The 22,770-nt window shown below is 35.0% G+C and overlaps 1 protein-coding gene across 2 annotated transcripts in view; it reads right to left on the bottom strand.

Moving 5' to 3' along the window:
• LOC128012159 (caM kinase-like vesicle-associated protein) overlaps window positions 1-19,101 on the bottom strand; it is a 38,574-nt gene extending 19,473 nt beyond the window's left edge. The window contains exon 1 of one of the 2 annotated variants that reach the window (XM_052595211.1): window positions 18,867-19,101. In XM_052595211.1, the coding sequence (XP_052451171.1) occupies window positions 18,867-19,069 (203 nt within the window). In that variant the 5' untranslated portion in view covers window positions 19,070-19,101. The remainder of the gene's footprint in view (window positions 1-18,866) is intronic. The other variant, XM_052595213.1, reaches the window with a different exon arrangement.
• Between the last annotated feature and the right edge of the window lie 3,669 nt (window positions 19,102-22,770).

Raw genomic sequence — 22,770 nt, 5'->3', positions numbered from 1 at the left:
GGATTTGGAAGCTGTTCTTTCCAGTCACAGGGCTTCAGTAATAGACAGCAGAGCAGTATGTAAATGTATTTGTAGTACACTTAGCATGAAATAAAGTATTTCAAATACATTTTTGTGTATTTATTTTTCACTAAAGTAAGGCGAGAACATTGATTTAAAGTAATTGTCAATATGGGAATTGTTAAATTCATTATAAAAACGTATTAAAGTAAGTATTAAACATTATTTCTTTCCGTAATTTAAATTAAAGAATCTAAATACTAGATGATAACCTAAACTTAAATTTAAACAAAATAATTCCAAATGTGGCTTTAGCAGCTAAATTAAATAACATTTTATGTTAAATAATAAAATTTTACATAAAAAGTTGAAGTACTAAAATTATATAAAAAACTAATACTGAAATAAATATAAGTTAAAAGCATATAGAAACATTTAGATTTGTTTTTTTAATTACTGATGAACAAAATTACTGAAACTTAAAGAAAATCAAAATATTACTATAACACCATTTCTAACTGCAGTAACAAACTGAAAAATATTTTAAAATGAATGAAAAACAAAAACTAAATCTAGAAAAAAAACTAAATATAACACCATTTCTAACTGCAGTAACAAATCCAAATTATTTTCTGTCATGTTTGACAGCCTGCCTTGCAGTTGACAGGGCTTAAACTGTTTTTAACCAAAATATACATTTTTAATGGGCCATATTTTGCATCTATGTAAATGCCCATTTCAAATGTGACATGAGTAACAATGCTTACTTACTGGATGTGGGTTTGTGTCAGGTCTAATATAGTTGTTTTAGTCAATAACAGCCTCTTTGCATAGCTTACATTACATTCCGACAGGTTCACAAAACAAAACTCACTGAAATGTGTCGCACCAACTGTAAAGGTCAGATTGATTCGACCACCTTGTTAAATAAAGGTTTCTGGTTCAGTGTAAGTTAAGCTCTAACAGAAACATTGGTGACATACTGTCAATTATCTCTGAAAATAATTTAGATCCATTATTTTCTGAAGAACAAGTAAAAAATGTCTGTGGTAATCGACACTATGCCACAAATGCTGTTGAAAAAACTGAATTTGTTAAACCCGGATCATTCCTTTAAAAATAAACCTCACCTACACGTTTCTACGGTTATGCAAGGCCGCATGTGCAACCCTACAGCAAGGAACAGCTTGAAGACCCATAAAAACAGAAAGGTTGTACTTCCAGCTTATAGTGCTAAAAAATGGGAATTAAAAAAAAAAAATGCAGAACATACATGTATGTCAGGGACCATAATCTGATTATTGTTTTATACAATTGATTACACTAAATTCATATAAATATTGCATTTGAATTTGTAGATATGCGCAGATCAGCTACAGTTTACAAGCGAAAACAGTCCAAAAAAGTTCTAAACAAATATGTCAGTATATTTTGATGTGAGAGGACAATATGAAAGGAGATGGACTTTTTCACTGGAAAATATTATTGAGGATTAGGGGTAAGTATGCTGGCCAGAAAGAAAATTCCTTGATGTATTTGTTTCTAATAAACATGCAGCTTTTCACTTTACAAAATGTTAATTGATGGACTGGAGCCATGTGGATAACTTGTGGATTATTGTGATGTTTTTATTAGCTGTTTGAACTCTCATTCTGATGGCACCCATTGACTGCAGAGGATCTATTGGTGAGCAAGTGATGTAATGCTGAATTTCTCCAAATCTGTTCAGTGAATAAACAAATTCATCTACATCTTGAATGGCATAAGGGTGAATAAATTATTATTTTGGGAGGAACCATTCCTTTAAAAAAATGGGCCTGTCTGCCAGAGCAGTCATGCTCATTCAAACGTGCCCCCTCAAATTTTTGAGCCAAGTGGATTTTGAATGCAGCTTCCAAAAGACAAAAACAGCAGAATAATAGTTTTTTATATATTTCATACAATTATACTGGCATTATTAGAACGTGCAGTTTCACAGCTTCGGCTGCTAATTGAAATCAGCGATCGCACTTTGGCTGGCGCTGAGCCAGAGACAGACGCATTTTTACAGCTGCACATTGTAAAAATTACACACGATTCTGTTGAGCTTATGAATGCAATGACCAATCAGAGCCATTCAGATGAGTCATGGCGGAAATCATTCGTTCAGTGTAGGTGTTTGCTTAAAGGGATAGTTCACCCAAAAATTATGTTTATCTGCTTTCCCCCAGGGCATCCAAGATGTAGGTGACTTAGTTTCTACAGTTGAACACAAACTAAAATTTCTAACTCAAACCGTTGCAGTCTGTCAGTCTTATAATGGAGGTAAATGGGATTCTCGGCTAAAACATACAAAAAAAAAAAAAAATACACAAAACCAAATTAAACCCTGCAGCTCGTGACGATATATTGATGTGTAAAGACATAAAACTATCAGTCTGTGTAAGAAACTGAACAGTGTTTATATAGGTTTTTTTTAACCTCTGATTCACTGCAATGCCTGAATTGTCTGACCTGTACTAAATACATAGCCGGCATGTGACACGTCTTCTTCTTGCTTTATGGTGGATCAGAGACTTATAAGTGCATTACTGCCACATATCTCTCAAATGGACCATTGACACTCAACTGGGAGTGTCAATGGTCCATTTGAGAGATATGTGGCGGTAATGCACTCATAAGTCTGCAATCTGCTGTAAAGAAGAAGAAGAAGACACGTCACACGCTGGCTTTGTTGAGGACATGCCGTGATTCGCATGCACCTCCATTATAAGACTGACAGACTGCAACGGTTTGAGTTAAAAATCTGAATTTGTGTTTTACTGAAGAAACAAAGTCAACTACATATTGGATGCCCTGGGGGTAAGCAGATAAACATCAAATTTTCATTTTTGGGTGAACTATCCCTTTAAGGAATTCTGCTCTCTGATTATTCTCAAGTCAGAAACAACAAAGTGCAGTTGTACATATTTATAATATGTGATATTTATTTCACAGTGTAAACAGCTTCAGTGATTATAATGAGAGTGGTAATGTCAATGTTTTTACTGAATACAATGAAAGTGTTCATTAATTTGTAAATTGCAATGTTTCTATTAAATACAAAGTCAGTCTTATTAAAAATAATTTATGGCATGACACCCATCTCTGGTATGTAAGTACAAAGACAGTTTTTATTTATTTATTTATATTTATTTTTTGTGTAGTTAGTTAATAGATTACACGATTAGGCTACTTTGCACATCTACAATTATCAACTAACATAATATATAAATGTGCAAAATGCATCTCCTTACGCATATTTGAGAATCAAGATTTAATGTTATAGTTAACATGTTTGGGAATATTTTGAATGAAACGGGAAAAAAATAAATAAAAGATAAGCCTATATCAGTTATAGCCTACTTATATACATATATAAGTCACGAAGCCCTGCTGTCTGCTGATAAATTCAGTGGAGGAAAGGAAGAATTTCTGGTTTAATAATTATTGATTTGGTTCTAAGAATCACCCATGCTGCATAATGTTTAGGTTGATTGATAATTGCACATACAAGTAAAATTATGCACAACCCTCACCTATAGACATTCACATGCATTTCAACTCTCTCACGCACACAAGCACACACACATCCTTCTGGCACTTTCTTTCACCAGCTGTGATGCTAAACTAACATTGCAGACTGTTCGAGATTCTGTTTGAAAAATGCCTTCGCCACTCTACTCTAGTATTTTCATGTAAAATGAATCATTACAGAAGCTGTGGTATATTCTTTCCCCCCAAACCCCAATTGATGATTGTACTCTAAACGTTTGGTCTCCACACTTTATCTCTCTATTCTCATGAAGCTTTGATCCTTTACACTTTTGTTCATTTACCCAGCTCCCCCTCTTCCTGCCCATCCTCTGTTTTCAAATGTGAAAGTGGAAAAAAAAACACATGAAGAGAAGAACGAATAAAGGACACAACCTGGAATGATTACATTTTCAGATTTAAATCAGCAATGGACAAAGGCTTTGTGTTGAACATTGTTATACAAGCCAAATTTGGCAACTGAAATGGAGAGCATCTGTTATGCACACAGCCAATTACATTTTTTATGTCATTCATTGTTTGTCACAGTCACAAAAATGTTAAATGAAATGAAAAGATAATACAGAAACACCTTAAAACATCCACAAATTAGTTTGTAGGTCAAGTACTGTATATGCCACACATAATGTCATCATACAGTTAGAATGATCTCAAAATCCAGCTGTAAACTGAGCATCTGCAGTACTATGAGCCTCAAGCTTGTTTCCTATGGAAATGAGACATCTGCACGTTATACACTTTTACACTCACCCATACTCAACTCATTCCACCAAATTATATAGGACTCAAAAAGATTATATAGCCATTAAGACATATATACATAGCCACTTAAAGTGCACTACTGTTTGTTGATGGAAAATCACTTTAAATTTAATCGCATTGTGTCAAGACAATATATCTTCAACAGTCCAACATTTTATAGTATTTAAGATAGTTATGCATAATATAAGGATAGTGTTACCATCTCCACACTACAAACAAGGACATCTATCATAATGCACAATGATTCTCCCACTAAAAGCCTCTAACATGTATTTTGGGCTGCAGTTCGTCATATTAATGGAGTGCTTTGACTAGTTTTCCACCCACTTGTTGGCATCCCACCTGAGTACATATTCATTCATTTATGTTATGTTGTCTTCAATGTGGATAACAGCTTCAAAGTATAATCAGCATCAGAGAACCACAAATATGCAAATGTATAATTATTGAATTATTAACTTGATATCTTGGGGTAGTAAATATTTTTTGTGTAAGGGGTTCAAGAAAAGTTTGATAAGAGTTTGGCTGGACACACGGATTTGGCGTCAATAACAAAAGAAAGCCGATAGGAAATGTTAATAAGCTTATTAATTTTGCTATCCAATCAGTACAGACCTGTGACCCATTTTGTTTTCAAATGGCCCACCAAACTAAAACCACTGCTTTAATCTTCATTAATCAGATCTTCCTATCAGAAGGGTCTTCAAGCTAACGGACAAACAAGAGTAATGGGTCCACTGAGGAAGTAAACTCAACAAACCTTTAGATTTTTAACTGCTTACGCCACACTAGGCTTCATGGTAATTTAATGAGGGCATTGCATGAAACCACTGCATCTGATGAAATAAAATATTGTTTTTTTTTTTCATAACGCGAGGTGAATCTGGGATATGGAAGATATGAGTGTGAGAAACGGCGTTGCGCGCCCATGCGAGTGCAGCCATGTCTTCGGAGGAGAATTAGGTCAGTTGGGCTCCTGGGAGAATCAGAGGGAAAAAGAGAGAGAAAGAGCAGGAACAAGCCAGTGAAACAGAGAAGACAGCAGGGATAAGGGATGGAGTGAACAAAGTAGAAGGTTAAAAGTGAAGGATGAAGGAGAAAGAGAGAAAAAAAACCACCTGAAATGATTTAAGTGGATGGTACCTAGAGAAAACAGCTCTGCATCAGTGCAATGCTTGTGGTTTTAAATGATATTTTGAAAAGAAGAAAAAAAAGTACATCAAAAAATGATTCATAGATCAAGTATAATGATGAAAGAATTACCAATGGTATGTTTATTTTTTAGTTTACTTCTAACAACTAAGAAGGAACACAAGTAATCGATTTAAATGCTAGCTTTTCATCATGATGTTTTAAGTTGCCAATCACAAAGAATTTCACAAAAAAATTTGTGTTTGATTAATGCTTTTATTTACCTGTTTCTGAGGTCAAATAGCCATTACATGAAAAAACATCTTTGTAATACATCCCATGCACCCTCTTTCCAGCATGCACTGGGATATATACAGTATAATTAATATGGTTGTATTGACCATTTGCCATTTTTATTTACATTACTGATGAGTTTGTCTACACATTTAGAAATTAGTTGTCTTGTTTGTTTTCTTATGATCCAGTCTCCTGAATGATCTTTATGAACTTTACATTTGGTTCAGTCAAGATATTTACTTAAAATGCCAAAGCAAATCAATTCGATTCTTAAACAAAATGCAGTCTATTACCTTGAATGTTTTATTCCTTGAAGTTCTATTAAAAGCCTACTTTTTACATCATAAAACTTTGAAAGTGTCTATTACAAACTGAAATGATGCAGAGATGCTTATGTGAAATATTTAAAAGATGAAGCATCATAGAGAAAAATCTGACATATCTGCACTAAAGTTTACAAAAGTGAGTATAGATGTCTGTGATGTCTGATGTGTCCCTCCTCTGCATCCTCCCTTCAGTCATTTTAAAACACAGTCTCATCTCCCGCGCTGTACTGTAGGGCTTGACACTGTACTGGGGTAATTAGTTAGTGGCTGGAATAGATGTATGAAATATTAAGGGACTTCCTATGGGATCAAACTTCAAATGAAAATCTTGCTGGCCTTCTGGAAATGTGCCAAGCTCGAAAACTGGAAATATGTACTAAAATAACAGGGATATGTGTATGCATGTGTCCTTGGGCATGCACTGGGACATACATAATTGATGAGGCTGTACTGACTATTTGTCAGTTATATTGTTACCCAATGTGTTGTCACATTTAGAAATGTGTTGTCTTTTATGCCAGGTTTAAATTCTTACAGTTTCTTTTATGGTTATTTATGACAGATTTTAAATCATGAAAATTTTGAAATACTACACTTTTAAAAGTAAAGGTTCCAATAGCATGCTTTTGTAGGGATGCCATAAAATAATAATTCTGTGGTTCCCCAATGAACCTTTCAGTGAAAATGTTTAAAATAAACTTTTCTTCTTGATGTAAAGAACATATTAATGATAAAAAAAAAACTTTTTCTACTATAAACAACCCATCGATTTAAAAGATACTTCATGGAACCATCAATGTCAATAAAGAACCTTTATTTTGAAATAAAGCATTATAGATTTAGCAGTTGTATTGCTAAATTAAATTATATAGACAATATAGACACATTTAAGAGTTTAAAGCAAAGAATTCTTAGAACTCAGAAAAAGAGCATACAAACTACTGCCTTGATTATTTTATTCAAGTTCTGTGAACACTTCCTTTATATAGTCTTCAATTTAAGACTGCAAAAGTATCGTGGAACGATGCAGAATATTAAAAATAAAAATAAATGGGAGTGTGCATAAATGTGTCCTTGTGCTAAGTGCTGATATAGATTTGAAACTGTTTTGATTTAAATTCTCAAGGTCTTGGTTTTGATTTTATTATAGTCAATTCTGATTATTTTTGGCATGTTTTATTTTGTAATAATTTTGAAAAAGAAATGATCTCTCAGCTAATGCTGTATTATACAATGTACTTTCTGAGTAACTTTTAAGGTTTCAATTTTACAATATTTTACATGATACAAACTATGCAGAATACTTGCTTTTTACTTATTGAATTTTATTTTTCAGGTTTATTTTATCTGGTTGTTTTTTTTTTTTTTTTTGATTTTAAAATAAACACAACTTGCTCTGTGGAGTGCAAGTTAATTCAACCAAAAATTTTAACTCTTATTTAAAACTGTATATTATTACCACTACAACTAATTTTGTGTTATATACTGTAGTGATTTAACGATTCACTCAGCTCCTGATGCAATACAATTCACAATACTGATTTGACAATATATATAAAGATAATGAGATTTAAGACAAATTAGAAATGAAAAGCTGTCCTTTTATTACTTGGGCGAAATGCTGCACAGTTCTTTGTGAAATTGAAATGTGTCAAATAACAGAACTAAAATGAAATTTTATTATAAATCCCAAATCAAATAAAAACATAAACAAACTGAGCTTTTGCATGTGTGCTTTCCATTTAAAATGAGAGGCAACCACTGTATTTTAATCCCAATCCAAACAAAGATGCTGCATACATTCAACATGAACAGTTTTTCATCTAAATTAGACTGCATAACTGTGAAATTTGAAGCAAAAAAAAAAAAACCCCGTAATGTCCCGACTTTAGTTTTGAGAATCTGTACTACCTAAAACATATCTGAACAAAACAAAAACAGCAGACGGGCTGAATGAGAATGCAAATTCACGCTCACCAGGCAGTGTTTATGGAAAAGCAACAATATAGTGTCTTCTTTTTTTTCAGGTTTACGCTGTAAACAAAGCAGAGCTGCACTTAATAATATAACTCTAACAGGAAAATACCAAATAAACTAAATTCAAATAAACTTCCACCCTCAACTGCATCGCGATTCATTCACATCTCAATCGTTTGGAAAGTCACATCTGTATCGATTTTCATCCAGCTCGGGGTGCATCGTTACATCCTTATTATATGGACACCAGACTGACTTTGCTGTGTATTTAACAATGCTGGATATTTAACAACCAAAACTTTTTTTTTGCTGCCTTTAACATAAAACTAAGTGAACAGAAATCAACAGGCTGCCAAACTCAGTTCATGCATCAGAGTCCTTCAGATTTATCCAGACTGTCTGCCACTCAAAGGGCAAACCTTATGATTGTTAAAAAAAAATTGTGATTTTTAAATATGTATGATTAAAATTCATCAATATATTAACAAAAATTAACATTAAATATAGAAAGCTGTCAACTTCAGCACTTCAAATCCAAACTCTGTTTTACAGATAAATGTTTTTAGAGAAGTGACATGTGTAATGAAGGGACAAGTCCTCTGCTAAAGGCATCAGCTTCAGAGATCAAAGACCAGGGAAGCTGCACGAAAGCACCAGAGCGGGAAAACGAAAGGGGGGAGAGAGAACAGAAAGGCAAGTGTAAAATATTAAGCAGTGAAATCCGTTCCCTGGTGAAGCGAGAGCTAATGATTAAAATGAAGATAATGGTGGCCATGTTCCGAAAACTCTCAGCGTCATTTATCCTCTTTGTGCCCACAGACTGAAATTAACCATAGGGCTGAACAATTTCCCACACTATCGCAAAGGCTACTTAACAACTCATTAACTTGTGGTATTCAGATTCTGATGTTTGTCCTGTTAAAAGATAGCTATATTATGAAATGCTTGCCTCAACAGTAATTCTGTAGCTCATATGCAAATTAGCACAGTGAAGAAACACATTGACTGGAAGTCTGAAGTGGCGACCAAAGAGGAAAGTGAATCAGCACGGGCCAAATTCAACGAAAAGTGCCCATCTGGAGAGTTTGGCTGCATCCTCTCACTGTAAACTGTGATGGCGTCAAAGCTGGCCGTCATATCAACACACAAACACTCACAGTGCTAACAGATTAGCAGTTAGCATCATCTCCTGTACTCTAACCTAAGGCACATTGGTTACAAAGCAGCCAAATATAGGACCTAGGGGTGATGGTTCGGTTATTTAAAGCACATTAAGAGAGGGATAGCATGTAGAAGTGTGTTGAGGGGTGAATGAGTTTTAAACTGAATACATTAACAACCGAGCGTAGTACAGTATGTGTGTCTGTGCGTGTGTGTATGATGCTACAGCTGTTGATTTGCTATCACGGATGGGTAAATGTTTTTGAAGAACGAAGTTGCTTGGGAAAGACAGCAGAAAGGAGGACAGGAGAAGGAGGAAAAACACAATGATCAAAAACAAGGAGACAAGAGGCCGAAGGGCAGAATAGGAAGAATGTCTGTAGGAGGACAGAACAAATGAGTCAGATTGTGAAAAATGTTAAAACAATACATTGACTATACACAGCTATATTAAAGCATCACTTTTTTCTTTTCTTTTTTTAAAGCTGGAAGAAAATCATTATGCACTATATAAGGAAACTGCCTTAATTATCAACACTACGTTAACAAAACTTAAAGGTAAAGTGCATAATTGTGTTGACATTAAAATAACTTATATCCCAGCTTAATATTCAGAAAAGCAATATGCAAAAATGCAGTTGATTCTTTTTCACAAACACTGTGATCCTGTGGCGCTTTGAAAACAGCCCAACACAGAAACGCTGGCTCAACCAATAATGTGTGTGGTAGGGCGGGCTATCTGTCTGTCAGCCAATGATAGACAGGGTGAATGGTGAGAAACCTATTAGATATAACCTTGAATTAATTGTGACTTTACAAATTATTTTTACCAGATTTTTTTTTAAGTTAAATTATGCAGTAGCACAACAAAATATTCTTCTGACGGTAAATTGAAAAAAGACCAAATTTCCTAGCGATTTAGCGATTCCATGTGGCAATAACAGACCTATCTTTAATTATTCAACAACAATTTAATCCATTGCAGGGATAACAGTTAAATAAAACTACAATAAATAAACTAAATCTGCAAAAAAAAAAATATATATATATATATATATATATATATATTTAACTTTATTTCAGCTAGCAGCCAAAGAAAAAATTCTTAATGTACTTAGATTTTCTAGCTTATACTGTATATCATTTATTTAAAGATTGATTTCAAGATTTTAAATTAATATTTTGTGTCTAATTTCTAATGTGGTTAGTTATGTTTTTAAGGTAAATTTGGTGCCAAAAGAGATGCAGAAACTTTGGGTTAAATTTAGTATTTAGTATTTAGTATTTAATCATTTAAAAGATTACGGTTTACAACATTTTCTTTTAAAATAAAGGCTCCATCAGAGATTTATTAGTTTACTATATAGATCTTTACTGTAAATAAAATTAGATTATAAGACATTTATATTACGACATCAACAGCATTAATTTAATTTACAGCATTTTTTTATTTCCTTCTCCCTAGATAAATAAACAGAAAGAGGACGATCAGTGGCTCAGTGTGGGACAGCATTAAAATGACAAAAATATGTATAGCACCGCTGTCATAATGAGGCTCAAGCTTTCAATGGCAAAGGCTTCATCTCATTTTTGTTCCTCGTCTCATTCTCCATTCTCTTTTTCCATCTCTCTTTATCCTCAAGTTGGGAGTAATGGCGGACAAAACGAGGAGTCCTCATCACTGATTTATGTTTGCTCCCATGTCCTGCATATATTTACCTCACTTTGAATGTAATCGAAAGCATGCCCATCACAAAAGCGCACACAAAAGCTCCAGCTTTCATTGTGATGCGGAAAGCCTCAACTTGCATATCTCGCTCACAAAGCCTCTTTGCTTTGTTTTATCACAAATGCTTAAGTGGAAGCTGTTCTGTCTATTTTCACATGCAATCGGAAACAAAATTATGCTGAAAAGGTGCCTAAGCGAGGTGGAGTTGGTGGAGAGCGCCTCTGCTTGAAATTATATAATGTAGATGATTGAAAGTAATTTGAGGGAGAGAAAGAGAATGTGTGAGTATGAACGAGTGCATTAAGACTCACATGACCCTAGTTATGTCTTAGTTGTCCGTGTATCTCTATTACACTATTTATTATTGACACTCTGTCCAGTGTTAGTTTCTGCTAAAGAGGCTGTCATGACACTTCTAAGGCTGGGCTTTGATAGTTTTAAGGGGAGCGACTCATCCTCTGTAGCCTCTATTGTAAAAGAATCATAGTTGTTTAATATGTTAGTGAAGAGTGCTGCAGGGGGTGAAAATGATTGGTGTTCAGCATGGCTGCAGATGTATGGCATCTCAGCTGTGCTATAAGCTCAACTTAACTATTTATGACCCCCATTCGAAGTGGGTTCACAAACGGCTGAGGAATAAATCTCAGCTGGCATAAATGAGGGCATGTGCTGAGGTAATGAGGCACTTAAAAGCAATAATTAACATATTCCAACAAATTCAAGACATGCAGATCTTACGTGTTGTGACCCATTTGATACTCTCTCTCGTTTTTTCATATAGACAAACAAACATTTGGCAGACAGGTTTTTATTTTTTATTTTTTTATAGTGCTTTCAAGTACATCAAGTTCATCAGTTAATGCATTTCCTGGGATTCAAACTTGTGACCTTGGTCTTGCTCATCATGCTCTACTATTTGAACTACAGGAATACACGTACCATCCGTCTTCAAGATGATTCATTTATTATTTGATTTAAGATAAAGATTTAAGATAAATTATAAATTAAAAGGTGTGCTTTTATTATTGCTTGGACAAAATTTCCATTTCAATCCAAGGTTTCCATTTACAATTAGAGGCAACCACTGTATTTTAATCCAAACAAAGATACTGCATACATGCAGAAAGAACAGTTTTTATTTTTAATTAGATTGTATTATTTCGAGATTTGAAGAAAAACCGAATGCTCTGACTTTATTTTTGTGAAAGTGCACTACATAAAACATCTGCACGAAACAAAAACAGCATGAATGAGAATGCAATTGCTTCTCTGACAGAAGTTTTTTAGTTGCTGTCAATACATCCACATCCATATTTTGCTTTGTGTGGGTGTGTGTGTGTGTGTGTGTGTGTATATATATATGTATATATATATATATATATATATATATATATACTGTATATACTGTGTGTGTGTGTGTATATATATACGTTATATACACAGCGGGTAAAATAAGTATTGAAAACGTCACAATTTTTCTCATTAAATATATTTCTAAAGATGCTGTTGAATTTTCTCCAGCAAAAAGGCATGGAAAGCCAAGACACCAGCAGAAATCTATCAGTAATTAGAAAGCATTCCTGCCCCTTGTCAGTAGAAATTATTATTATTTGGTTTAGTCCCAAATGATGGCCTATAAATAAGAGTCTCATTACCAACGTGCCACACAAGAAACAAATCATGATGGGTAAAAGCAAAGAGCTCTCTCAAGACCTTCACAACCTTATTGTTGCGAAACATACTGATGGCACTGGTAACATAAGGATCTCCTCACACGTTTCGTTATATGCATGTGTTGTGATGATTTGAATCACTTCTGTTGTCAAACTAATGCAGATGTTTTCTTCATTTGCTGGTGTTTTTTCAGTTTGCATGTGTTTTCTTAAGTTGCAGCGTGTTGAGCTCTCTCGGCGTGCGTATTGCTGAATGAAAAAGCTTGTTTAAAGTTTGCTGCACAACATTTAGACAAGCCTGTGAAATACTGGGAGAAATTAGTCTGGTCAGATGAGACCAAATTTGTACTCTTTGGATGCCATAATACACACCATATCTGGAGGTCAAATGGCACTACACATCACCCCAAAACTTCATGGTGTAGCACTAGCAAAATTCATATAATTGAAGGAAGGATGAATGGAAAATGTGCCGAAACATTCTTAAATATCTGCTGCCACCTACCAAGATGATAAAAATGAAACAAGGGTGGACATTCCAGCGAGACAATGATCCCAAACACAGCCAAGGAAACTCTCAGTTGGTTTCAGAGAAAGAAAGTAAAGCTAGAACGGCCCAGCCAATCACCTGACTTGATTCCAACAGAACATCTATAGAAAGAACTAAAGATTAGAGTTCATAGAAGATTTCAAGACTGCTTGTGTGTCAGAATGGGCCAAGATCACACCTGAGCAATGCATGCATCTCTCCATACAGGAGACGTCTTGAAACTGTCACTAACAACAAAGGCTTTTGTGCAAAGTAATAAATACAATTCAGTATGTGTGTTCAATACCTTTCCCCTGGGTCTTTCCATTTTATTACACAGAGCTTAATTTCTGAACTTATTTGTTTTGTTTTCCTTGTTTTTATGGATTACTTGGATTGTTACCGACATCTGGTGAAAATTCCATGTCAACAGCACCTTTACAAATATATTTACTGAGAAAAATGGTGACATGTTCAATACTTAATTTAATTTGCTACACATAGAGTGTGTGTGTGTGTATATTTTTATGCACATGTAAACATTACATTTGAATACCTAAAAAATACTAATGATATCAATGCTGTGTGTTTGTCTACATTTAATTTTAAAGCACACTGTCTCCACATAATAAAATCTTAATTTATAGATATTGTAAAGCTGATTACATATGAGCTATAAAACCTACGAGAATATGTTTCACAATCCTTTTATGATTCCTATTTCATTTATCTTTCTTCGAGGGTGTTTACGGAGATTACAAATCCATCAAGGAGAATAGCTCTTTTGTTGTAGGCTGATATGATTAGCAAGTGTTTACTTTATTTGTTTAAAACTGCAAACAGCACATCTGAGCTTATAAGCCGAATGTTGGACAAGAGACTTAGACGCCTGGAGTACTGAAATACACCCGTCCATAGTACAATGACTTTACAAAACGCATCTGTGGGAGGTGTGTAGTGTGTGGGCAAAAGGTACGAATCTAACTTGAAAGATCTTGCTATATGTAGTCTAGCATCAAGGTGGCCCACAGGAGTCAGATTGGATGCTGCACTGGTTGGAAACTGAACAGAAAAGCTTCATATAATGCTCATATGGTGGGTTATGTGTATGCATTATTTTGCACTGAATATATTTGTCTCAGAGCTTGAGGGGAGCTGCTGTAATGAGTCTCCAAAATTAAAGTAACCTCTTAATTGGCACCATCCAAGAGGTGAAAACAATGTTGTGAGACACAGTGCTAATGGGTGCTGTGCATGTTTATAACTGTGCATGTTTATAAATAACCGATTGCATATAGAGCTTTAATTGTGACTCATTGATTGTGATTTCCCTCCACTAGTGTTATGGAGGGTGTAGCATGTAATGTTTCCACGCTGTGATAACAAGCCATTTGAAAAATGCGAACTCGCTAGCATATGTTCTCGCAAAGGTTCTCCACTCTGTCTAGCTGAGGGATGCCAGCACTTACTCTCATAAGTGGCGTAATTTGTTGAGTAGCTGGAGGTGATAGAACGCAGGATGGGGGCTGAAATGATTCAGAGCTCCATCCAGTAGAAACGCAGATAATGATGCTGACATCCGGCATATCAGTGGACTCAGGGGTGCTTTTATATGAATTCAATGCACCATTACGTCAATATAACTGTGAATGGGTGTCTTTCATTACATTGCTTATTTGGATTATGTCTAAGGTGTTACATTTGTTGTGATTGTGTCTAATGTCATTTTGAGCCAAAGTCGTCATTCAGAGTCGCTGTAAAAAGTGTGAGTGACGTTCACGGGCGTCTTGGAAACCTCAGCTGGGGATTTAATGTTGTCCGGGTACTTGTCTTGACTTGATTTCATTGCCACCTTTGTGGGAGTCTACCGGATGGACAGATTGAACCCCCCTGGATGGGAGAATATGCATCCTTCGTGAGATGGATGAGGAACATCTTACTAAAATGGGGTTGCTTTTACATCTTTCATACATTTGAGTGTTTTAGGCTTTTTAGTAAACTCTACTGACCATTTTTCAGTGTATATATATATATATATATATATATATATATATATATATATATATATATAGTCCTGGCATGCATTTTTTTTTTTATGAATGTTGTACGTCTTATTCTGTGCAATTAATCTGTAAAAAAAATGATTTTTGCATTCATTATGATAGGACAGTAAAGAGACAAGAAGTAAGAGAGAGAGGGGGGTGAGATCAGGAAAGGTCCAAAAGCTGGGATTTGAACTGTCGGCACGCTGCCCACTAAGCTATCGGTGCCAATCTGTGAATATATATCTATTTTTTTAAGTTCTGACTTTTTTTAAAGTCATTTTTCATCAAAATGTTGTAACTGGATATTCCAGTGAAAACTTCTCTCCAGTGATGTATCCAGGACTTCTCCATTCATTTTACACTAAGTTTATGCTCATCTACCTCCACTTTTCAGTGCAACATCCAATCAAAAACGAATGCATTGAACCAAGGCTCTACCCTTTTCCCTTTAAAATTATCAGTTTAATTTGTATCACAATACAGAAAAAAAAAAATGAGTCACTACTTCCGTTTCATTACAACTTTAAGTTATAGGTACACTGCAATACATTTTGTACTTTTTGCAGAAATAAAGTGTAAAAATGATATATTGAAAAAAAAAAAAAAAAATTTAAACAAAGTAAAAATAACCTTGCATTATATGTAATTACATTGCATTATTTTACATGAAAATACTGTAAAGTGTATAGTTTTTACAAGTAAAAACTATTAATTAACATATAATTCAGTGTGAAAAACATGACACATGGCTTTCTGTTTTACTACATGTATTATTATTGTTGTTATCAATATATTTTTATCTAAAAGTCAGATTTTGAGTTCAAACAGACTTGGTAACATTATATCATATAATTGAATACTCGGTTTTAAGTTGTACAATATGCAGGCACCAATATGCCACACAGTAGTAACAGAAACATTGTTTTTTTGATGATTTTTTTTCTCCACTATGGTAAACTTCTGCCAAGCACAGCTGCTGTTGTTTTTTTTTTCTGTAATTTTAACAGGATATTTTTCTGTGTAGTCAGCCATATTTTTGTGGTCACCACTCAGACATATGGTACAACAGCATTTTGGGTGACCCAAGTTAAAGTCCTGGCTCATGTTCCTTTCCGAGTCTCATTCTCCTCTTGTAGCCGACTGTTTCCTGTCTCTCTTTAACGGTCCTATTCAATTAATGGCAAAAATATCACTAATATAATTTAAGAAATGTTATAGACATAAGAGAAGGTCAGAAAACATCCTGGCAGTAATTCAACCCCATAGCTGATCCTGATTACTTCAATCCTCGACAAACAATTGATTTATTTTGCAAGCAAAAGATTCTTCTTCTTCTTCTTCTTATTATTATTATTATTTTTAATCGGACCTGCATATTCTAGACCACCAATGACTGTATTTGAATTTGACGAGAATCTCTTTTATTCTAAGTCCAATTCCACTGAAATCAAGCTAATCTCACATTCATGCTACCAAGTTTTTTTTATTTTTTTTTTCCTGCTAATCCACTGTGGCCCATTTGCCCATTAGTTCAACTGCCGGTTTTTGGCACATTCTGATTTTGAATCCGTCACGGTCATTAACCATTTATAACAGATCTGCTCTAGAGTTTAGCATTTGTGAAATCCTGTAAATGAGTGTTAGCTGGGAAATCCTGCATCATGCTGCTATGTGTTAAAAAGATGTGCAAGATTTCAGTCAAGTTCACAGCTCACCTGTGGTTGCATCTGTCACTTTCACAAACACCTCTCTGGCTGAAAAGACAGTTTAAGTGTGGAATGGGGTAAAATGGTCTCCGTTTCAGTAGCTACAACCTCCAGCTGAACGCTCTAGAAGGTTCCACACTGATCTTTGCATCCGCAAGCATGGCATTACTGTATGCTAGAACTGCCACCACATAGACAGAATCTCTATATACCTTTACACAGAAAATACTCCATTTTCATGTTTTAATTTAAGAAGTTACGCTGAAATTATATTATAATGAAGATCTCAGATCTAATTTGTCAGATATTTTCTGTCTACAAAAAGATTGGATTTCTTCTGGTTTCTCTGGCAATTGATAGTACAAATTATTGCAATTCGATGTGCCAGAAAGCATATTAACAGTGTTATTAATTTTAAGACCATGAAAAAAGAAATTATGCATTAAGCAAAAAAAAAAAAAAAAAAATGAAGTAACAGATTTTAAATCTTTTAAATTATGCCAAATGGGACTGGTTCAAGTGTGCTCAGAATCAAAGAAAACAGTGTGTAACTTTAATTTTCCCTTCTACATTACAATTAAAAGTCAACTTAAAACCATGCAAGACTCTTTGCATCAATAATGAGGATGTTAATGGATTTGCAATGTAAGCACCATAACAAAGTCCTTTGCATGAAAAAGGTTGAAGACCCCTGGCTATTATGATAGACTGAAAACAACAATGAACAGTAATGACAGAGAACTAAATGTGTGGGACTCTAAAAATTTAGTGCTTTGACAGACATACATTTTAATATTACGAACCCAAATATTACTGACTTTTTCAAAACAGTTAATAGGTGCAACTCCAACGGAAATTCAAACATGCCACGAATATGTCAGCATGCGGTTATTTTATTATGCATAAATAGTAGGCTATACTTTTTAATCTGCATGAGTGAAAACTTCACATAAATGTTTTTTTTTTATAACTACACTACTCTAAAACCTGTTCACGCTGTTAGATATTAGGCAAACCAAGACCAAATGTCCTTGGGTTTTGACTTGCTAAACATGTAATTTCATTATATTTGTAAGGACATTTGGTTTTCACAAGTAGCCATAATAAAGCTGTATACACACTCACAGACTTTACTGACCCTGAATTTCTCTCAGCGCTAAACCACTCTCGAGTTAAGCCTACTTGTACAATAAATGGCTGAATATCTCAGTAATGGCAAGGACAACATGACAATAGGAAAAAATGTGACGACTGCATAAGTGCCCAACCACAAATAAATAGTCTACATATGCATAAGCACATCATGACTCAGTATGAAAAAAAATTAATAAGCTCTTTGGGGAACGTTATGTCACAATATGTCAGTTATTAATAATTAATATGTTATTTCAACCCAGACTCGCTGTGAACTCATGCCTATGTATTCCTACATTTCTCGACATTACTCAGAGCAGCTGCTCTCAAAAAACAGTTTCACAAATCTCAGGCGAAACGATGCTACAGTGCGTCGCTAATCCCATCTCTCAACTGTTTCTCTCACGCTCCCACTCTCATTTCTTTTTCTTTTCTTTTTTACATAATAGCTTAAAAATCACGCGTTAAACAACTTTTCGGCGTAAATGCGGTCAGGACACCAATTACTCCAGGAATAATTAAAACAAGCAACACTGGAGGCAATGGAGCGCATAGAAACCGCATCTTTACCTCACGCACCTGCGTGCTCATCGACAGGTTTGGGTTTGGTGTGACATCTTCAGGAATGCTGCACTCACAAACTCGTCGCAGTCTATAAACTTGAACACGGTCGAAACGGAAGAATTCGTTATCTCTTAGTTTGTTTCAACAGATGTTCCGCCTGTTTTGCGATGCCGATATATGATAGGAAGGAAATACTTGAAAGGAAATACATAAAAGACCAATTTAAGACAATATGCCAAAACATCAAAAGTTGTTTTACCTGCTCGGAATGGCACAGAGTACGCACGGGATGGATGAGGAAATCCAAACTTTGAAGACTGCGAGCTTTAATGGCTCGTTTGTGAGCGACGCATTGGCTCGGCGCAGTTCTGACAAGACTATCGGCGTGCACTGCTGCTGTCTGTCTCTCCCTCCCTCTCTCTCTCTCGCTCCCCCATAGAAATAAATAATCTCTGCTTTCATCTGGATCACCGAATCTCTCCCTCCTGCTCCAGTTTGAGCGCACTGTATATCTCTATCTCTTATTTTCTCTCTCTCTTACACACACACAAACGCGCGTGCGTTTCCATTTACTTCTGTTGTGTTAATACAGTGTTAATAATATTTTCTGTCAACCCTCATGCTGTCAACTGTCTACATTTTAGATCTTAATAAAAAATACTTAATACGTTTTATTAGCCATTTTTCTGGTGACCATTGGCTTGTCCCGCAATTTATGTGAATTCGTGCATCACTATTAGTGCCTGGGACTACATTTTATAAAAGCACATCCCAGGACAAAATGAGTAGGATATAACTTTTTGGACCTTATCGGGGCCCCTTCTTCATAAAGGCCCTGCAATGTAGGCAAATCCTGACCCATTACAGTTTAGAACACATTAGAACTGATTCATCTGGACCAATTTTTAAACCATTCATTAAGTTCTCGAAACAAAGACATGTTTCTCAAAACATTTAATAGTACATTTCACCTGTTTGCACACATGTTCCAATTTGCGCAGTGTTTTCTGCCAAACCTCTTTTTGCACATATTTAATCATGTTCTCATTCACAAGATATCACAAACAGACAATTAACTCAAGCATATAAAAAACACATATTTATTCATGTGTGTACATTAAGTAGCAAAACTGATGACACACAGGTCAGGGTGATATGAACAAGAGCACAGCTGATGATGTGTTCTGGAAAATTAATCCTGGTAGTGGGAGGCAGGGTAATTAGAGAAGAAAATAAAAACGATGGGGATGAGGTCAAATTTCATTTGTTTCTGATGAAATACAAAGCCCTAGTTGACAATGTTCTTCTGCATGGACTGATGATGAGGGAAATTGGCCTACAGGCTCATCGAAAAGGTTTCAATACTACTTACACAATACACATTCAATATAATTACAGTAGCAATAGTATTTCAGATTAGAAAGCTTCCATTATTCTATGTACAGTAGCACAAGTTGTACACCCTCAAACTCATTACTTTTGAATTGATTTGTAGCCAAGTATAGTCCTTACAAGACGACTGTCTTGGGGAGGCAGAGAAGTCTTGTCAGAAGACTAAGAAACTGCTATAAGGACATTTGTTTATTGCTGAATTTTACTTTACCTGCTCCCCTCTATTTATGTTGTATACTGTAAGAGACTGATGCAAAATGAATCCTGTTTCCCAAAAGGAGTTTTTTGTAACAGTGTTTTGAATTGATCGCACTAGTGTTCTTTAGGCAGGAAAATAGTAGGTGTATTTTACAGGTTTGTGTGCAATCTGAGGCCAAAGTTTGAGTCAAAAGAAAACGTGTTTTTGACTACAGAAATTGATTTTGACCTTGAAGTTTGCACAAGTTGGTTTATAGTTTTGGGATTATGTTTAGTTGTGAAAAAATTGTGAATTGTATCATGAATTGTGTGCTAGCAATAGATAAAAACTGAGAATTTTATTTTAAATATTATATTATATTATATATATTTTTCAATGTGTACTGAAGCTTCATCAAGACAAATTCCCTATGTGTATCACATGTGACTGAACTGAGTAGCATGCTCTCATATTTCTGTAATTGATGGGACTGTATGCTTAATTCACCGTTAATATTTAATACCCTTCAAAAGGATTTACAGTGACTAATTCAGTAATTCTCAGTTTTGGACCTCATCATTGTACATTTTGTGTGTCTCTCTAGATTTACATAATCAACTCATTAGTAGAGACTGCGAGAAGGAAACTGGTGTGTCAGATAAAGGACACATCTAAAACGTGCAGAGCTGGGGCCCTCCAGAACTATGATTGAGAAGCACTAGCAGATTGCAAGCGACAGGATTACTATGTCGGATTAAACTGCAACAAGCATCATTTCATGATCTGCGCATCAGTTGAAAAGGATGATGTGGTGGCGAGAATCACTCACTGCTGTGTCCAGTTTTGTTTTTATAAACTTGGACATTATATAGACTTGCACTCAGGAAAGAACAATACTGGGCATTAATATCCAATGACAAGAGTTAATATATTGGAGTTTCATTATGAGTTTTGTGGGTTTTCAGTAGTCTTCTGCAAATGAAATAATACTGGCATCTCAGCATGTAGGGATGAGTTTGGTAATATACATGATCTCATGCCATTATGAAGTTCATCAGTCAGAAAGAGAAATGAGAGGTCCTTTCTTCCAGTTTATAGCCATTATATCTCTGTGGGAAGAGTTAGTCTCTTCTTAATGGGATGAACCAGTGAACCACACAGAGATCAGGGCAGCGATGCTGAACAAGGTCTATAGTATGCCAATGGGAAACGGACAGATGGCTGTGTAATTACGCAGGAACTAACCCCTGTGCGTGTGTGGCTTCCATTTTCAAATGTGAATATGCTCAATTATTCTTGTTTTCTCAAGAAAACAACCATCACGTCATTCTATGATAACTATATGTGACTGATAAGAACAGAACACTTAAAGGGGTCATATGACATTTTGTGTATTTGGTGTAATACAATGTGTTTATGCAGTTTAAGGTAAAAAAAAAAAAAAACATTATTTTCCACATACTGTACATTATTCTGAAACATGATGATTTTTACAATGCTCAATCGCAAATTCTTAAAATATGAAAACATACTTCAGGCTTTGAGTCAGAAGCATTAGACTGTCCTTGCAAAGTTGGAATTGCCCCATTTTATAGAAACAGCCTTTGTGCACAGCCAGGTTCAGGAAACGGTCCACCGTAAAATGTGCTGCACACATCTGAATATTTAGGTTTAACTGTTCTGGAACAGTGTTATAAATACAACTTAACCACTGATTTCTAGTCGTGTCCTCTTTTGGAAGGCCGAACAAAGTAGCTTCGCTTTCACAACGAAACACACAGTGTCTCCACAAAATGGCAGCAGCAACAATACTACAGCGAAAATAAAAATTTTGCTTTCTTTCTTAGCATAAACATTTGGTCAGTGTTTTGCAAATCCTCCCACATAATGACATAGACATGTGGAGGCGTGTTTAAATGAGGCGTTTTAAAAAGGCGTGGACAAGTCTTAACTTTTATAAAGAATATCTCTTTGGATTTGAAACTTTAGTCTTTGCAAATTTAGGGATCGTATCTATGCACGAACCGCTTGTAACACTCCAAAGAGTGTTACTCCGCATCATATGACCCCTTTAATGAGGTCTAGACAGTAATGTGAGAAACTAAACAAAACTCATTTGTTAAACACACACTTCAAGAAATTCATTATAGCAGGCAACACAGAGGAGTGCTAGATAAGACAAATATATGTGGGGATAATGTAAAGTCTTTTATTTTATGATTAATACTAGTTAATATTAATATCGAAGTCCTCTGAGGTCATTTTTACTTAGAAAAAAATATATAAAAAAAAGATAGAATCAGAGTTTTGAATGATTCATTTGAATAAATAATTCAATGACACTCATAAAATCTGCTTTTCTGAACAAGTTGACTGAGTGAGTCAATTGATTCACTTTTAAAGATTCAGTTGATTCACTTGTTCCTTGCCGCCACTTACTGGCATAACAATGCAACCTGCAGAAAGAGCCACTGAAAATCCCAACCACTAATTCACAGACTGACGATCTGGAACATGAAAACACAGACAGTAAAATGTGCTCAGCCAATCAGATATGTGGACTGGAATTAATTGTTGTACGTAGACCAATGCA

The sequence above is a fragment of the Carassius gibelio genome, chromosome B23 (assembly GCF_023724105.1).
Source record: "Carassius gibelio isolate Cgi1373 ecotype wild population from Czech Republic chromosome B23, carGib1.2-hapl.c, whole genome shotgun sequence".
NCBI classification, from domain to species: domain Eukaryota; kingdom Metazoa; phylum Chordata; class Actinopteri; order Cypriniformes; family Cyprinidae; genus Carassius; species Carassius gibelio.
This window is presented reverse-complemented; position numbering and strand designations above follow the sequence as displayed.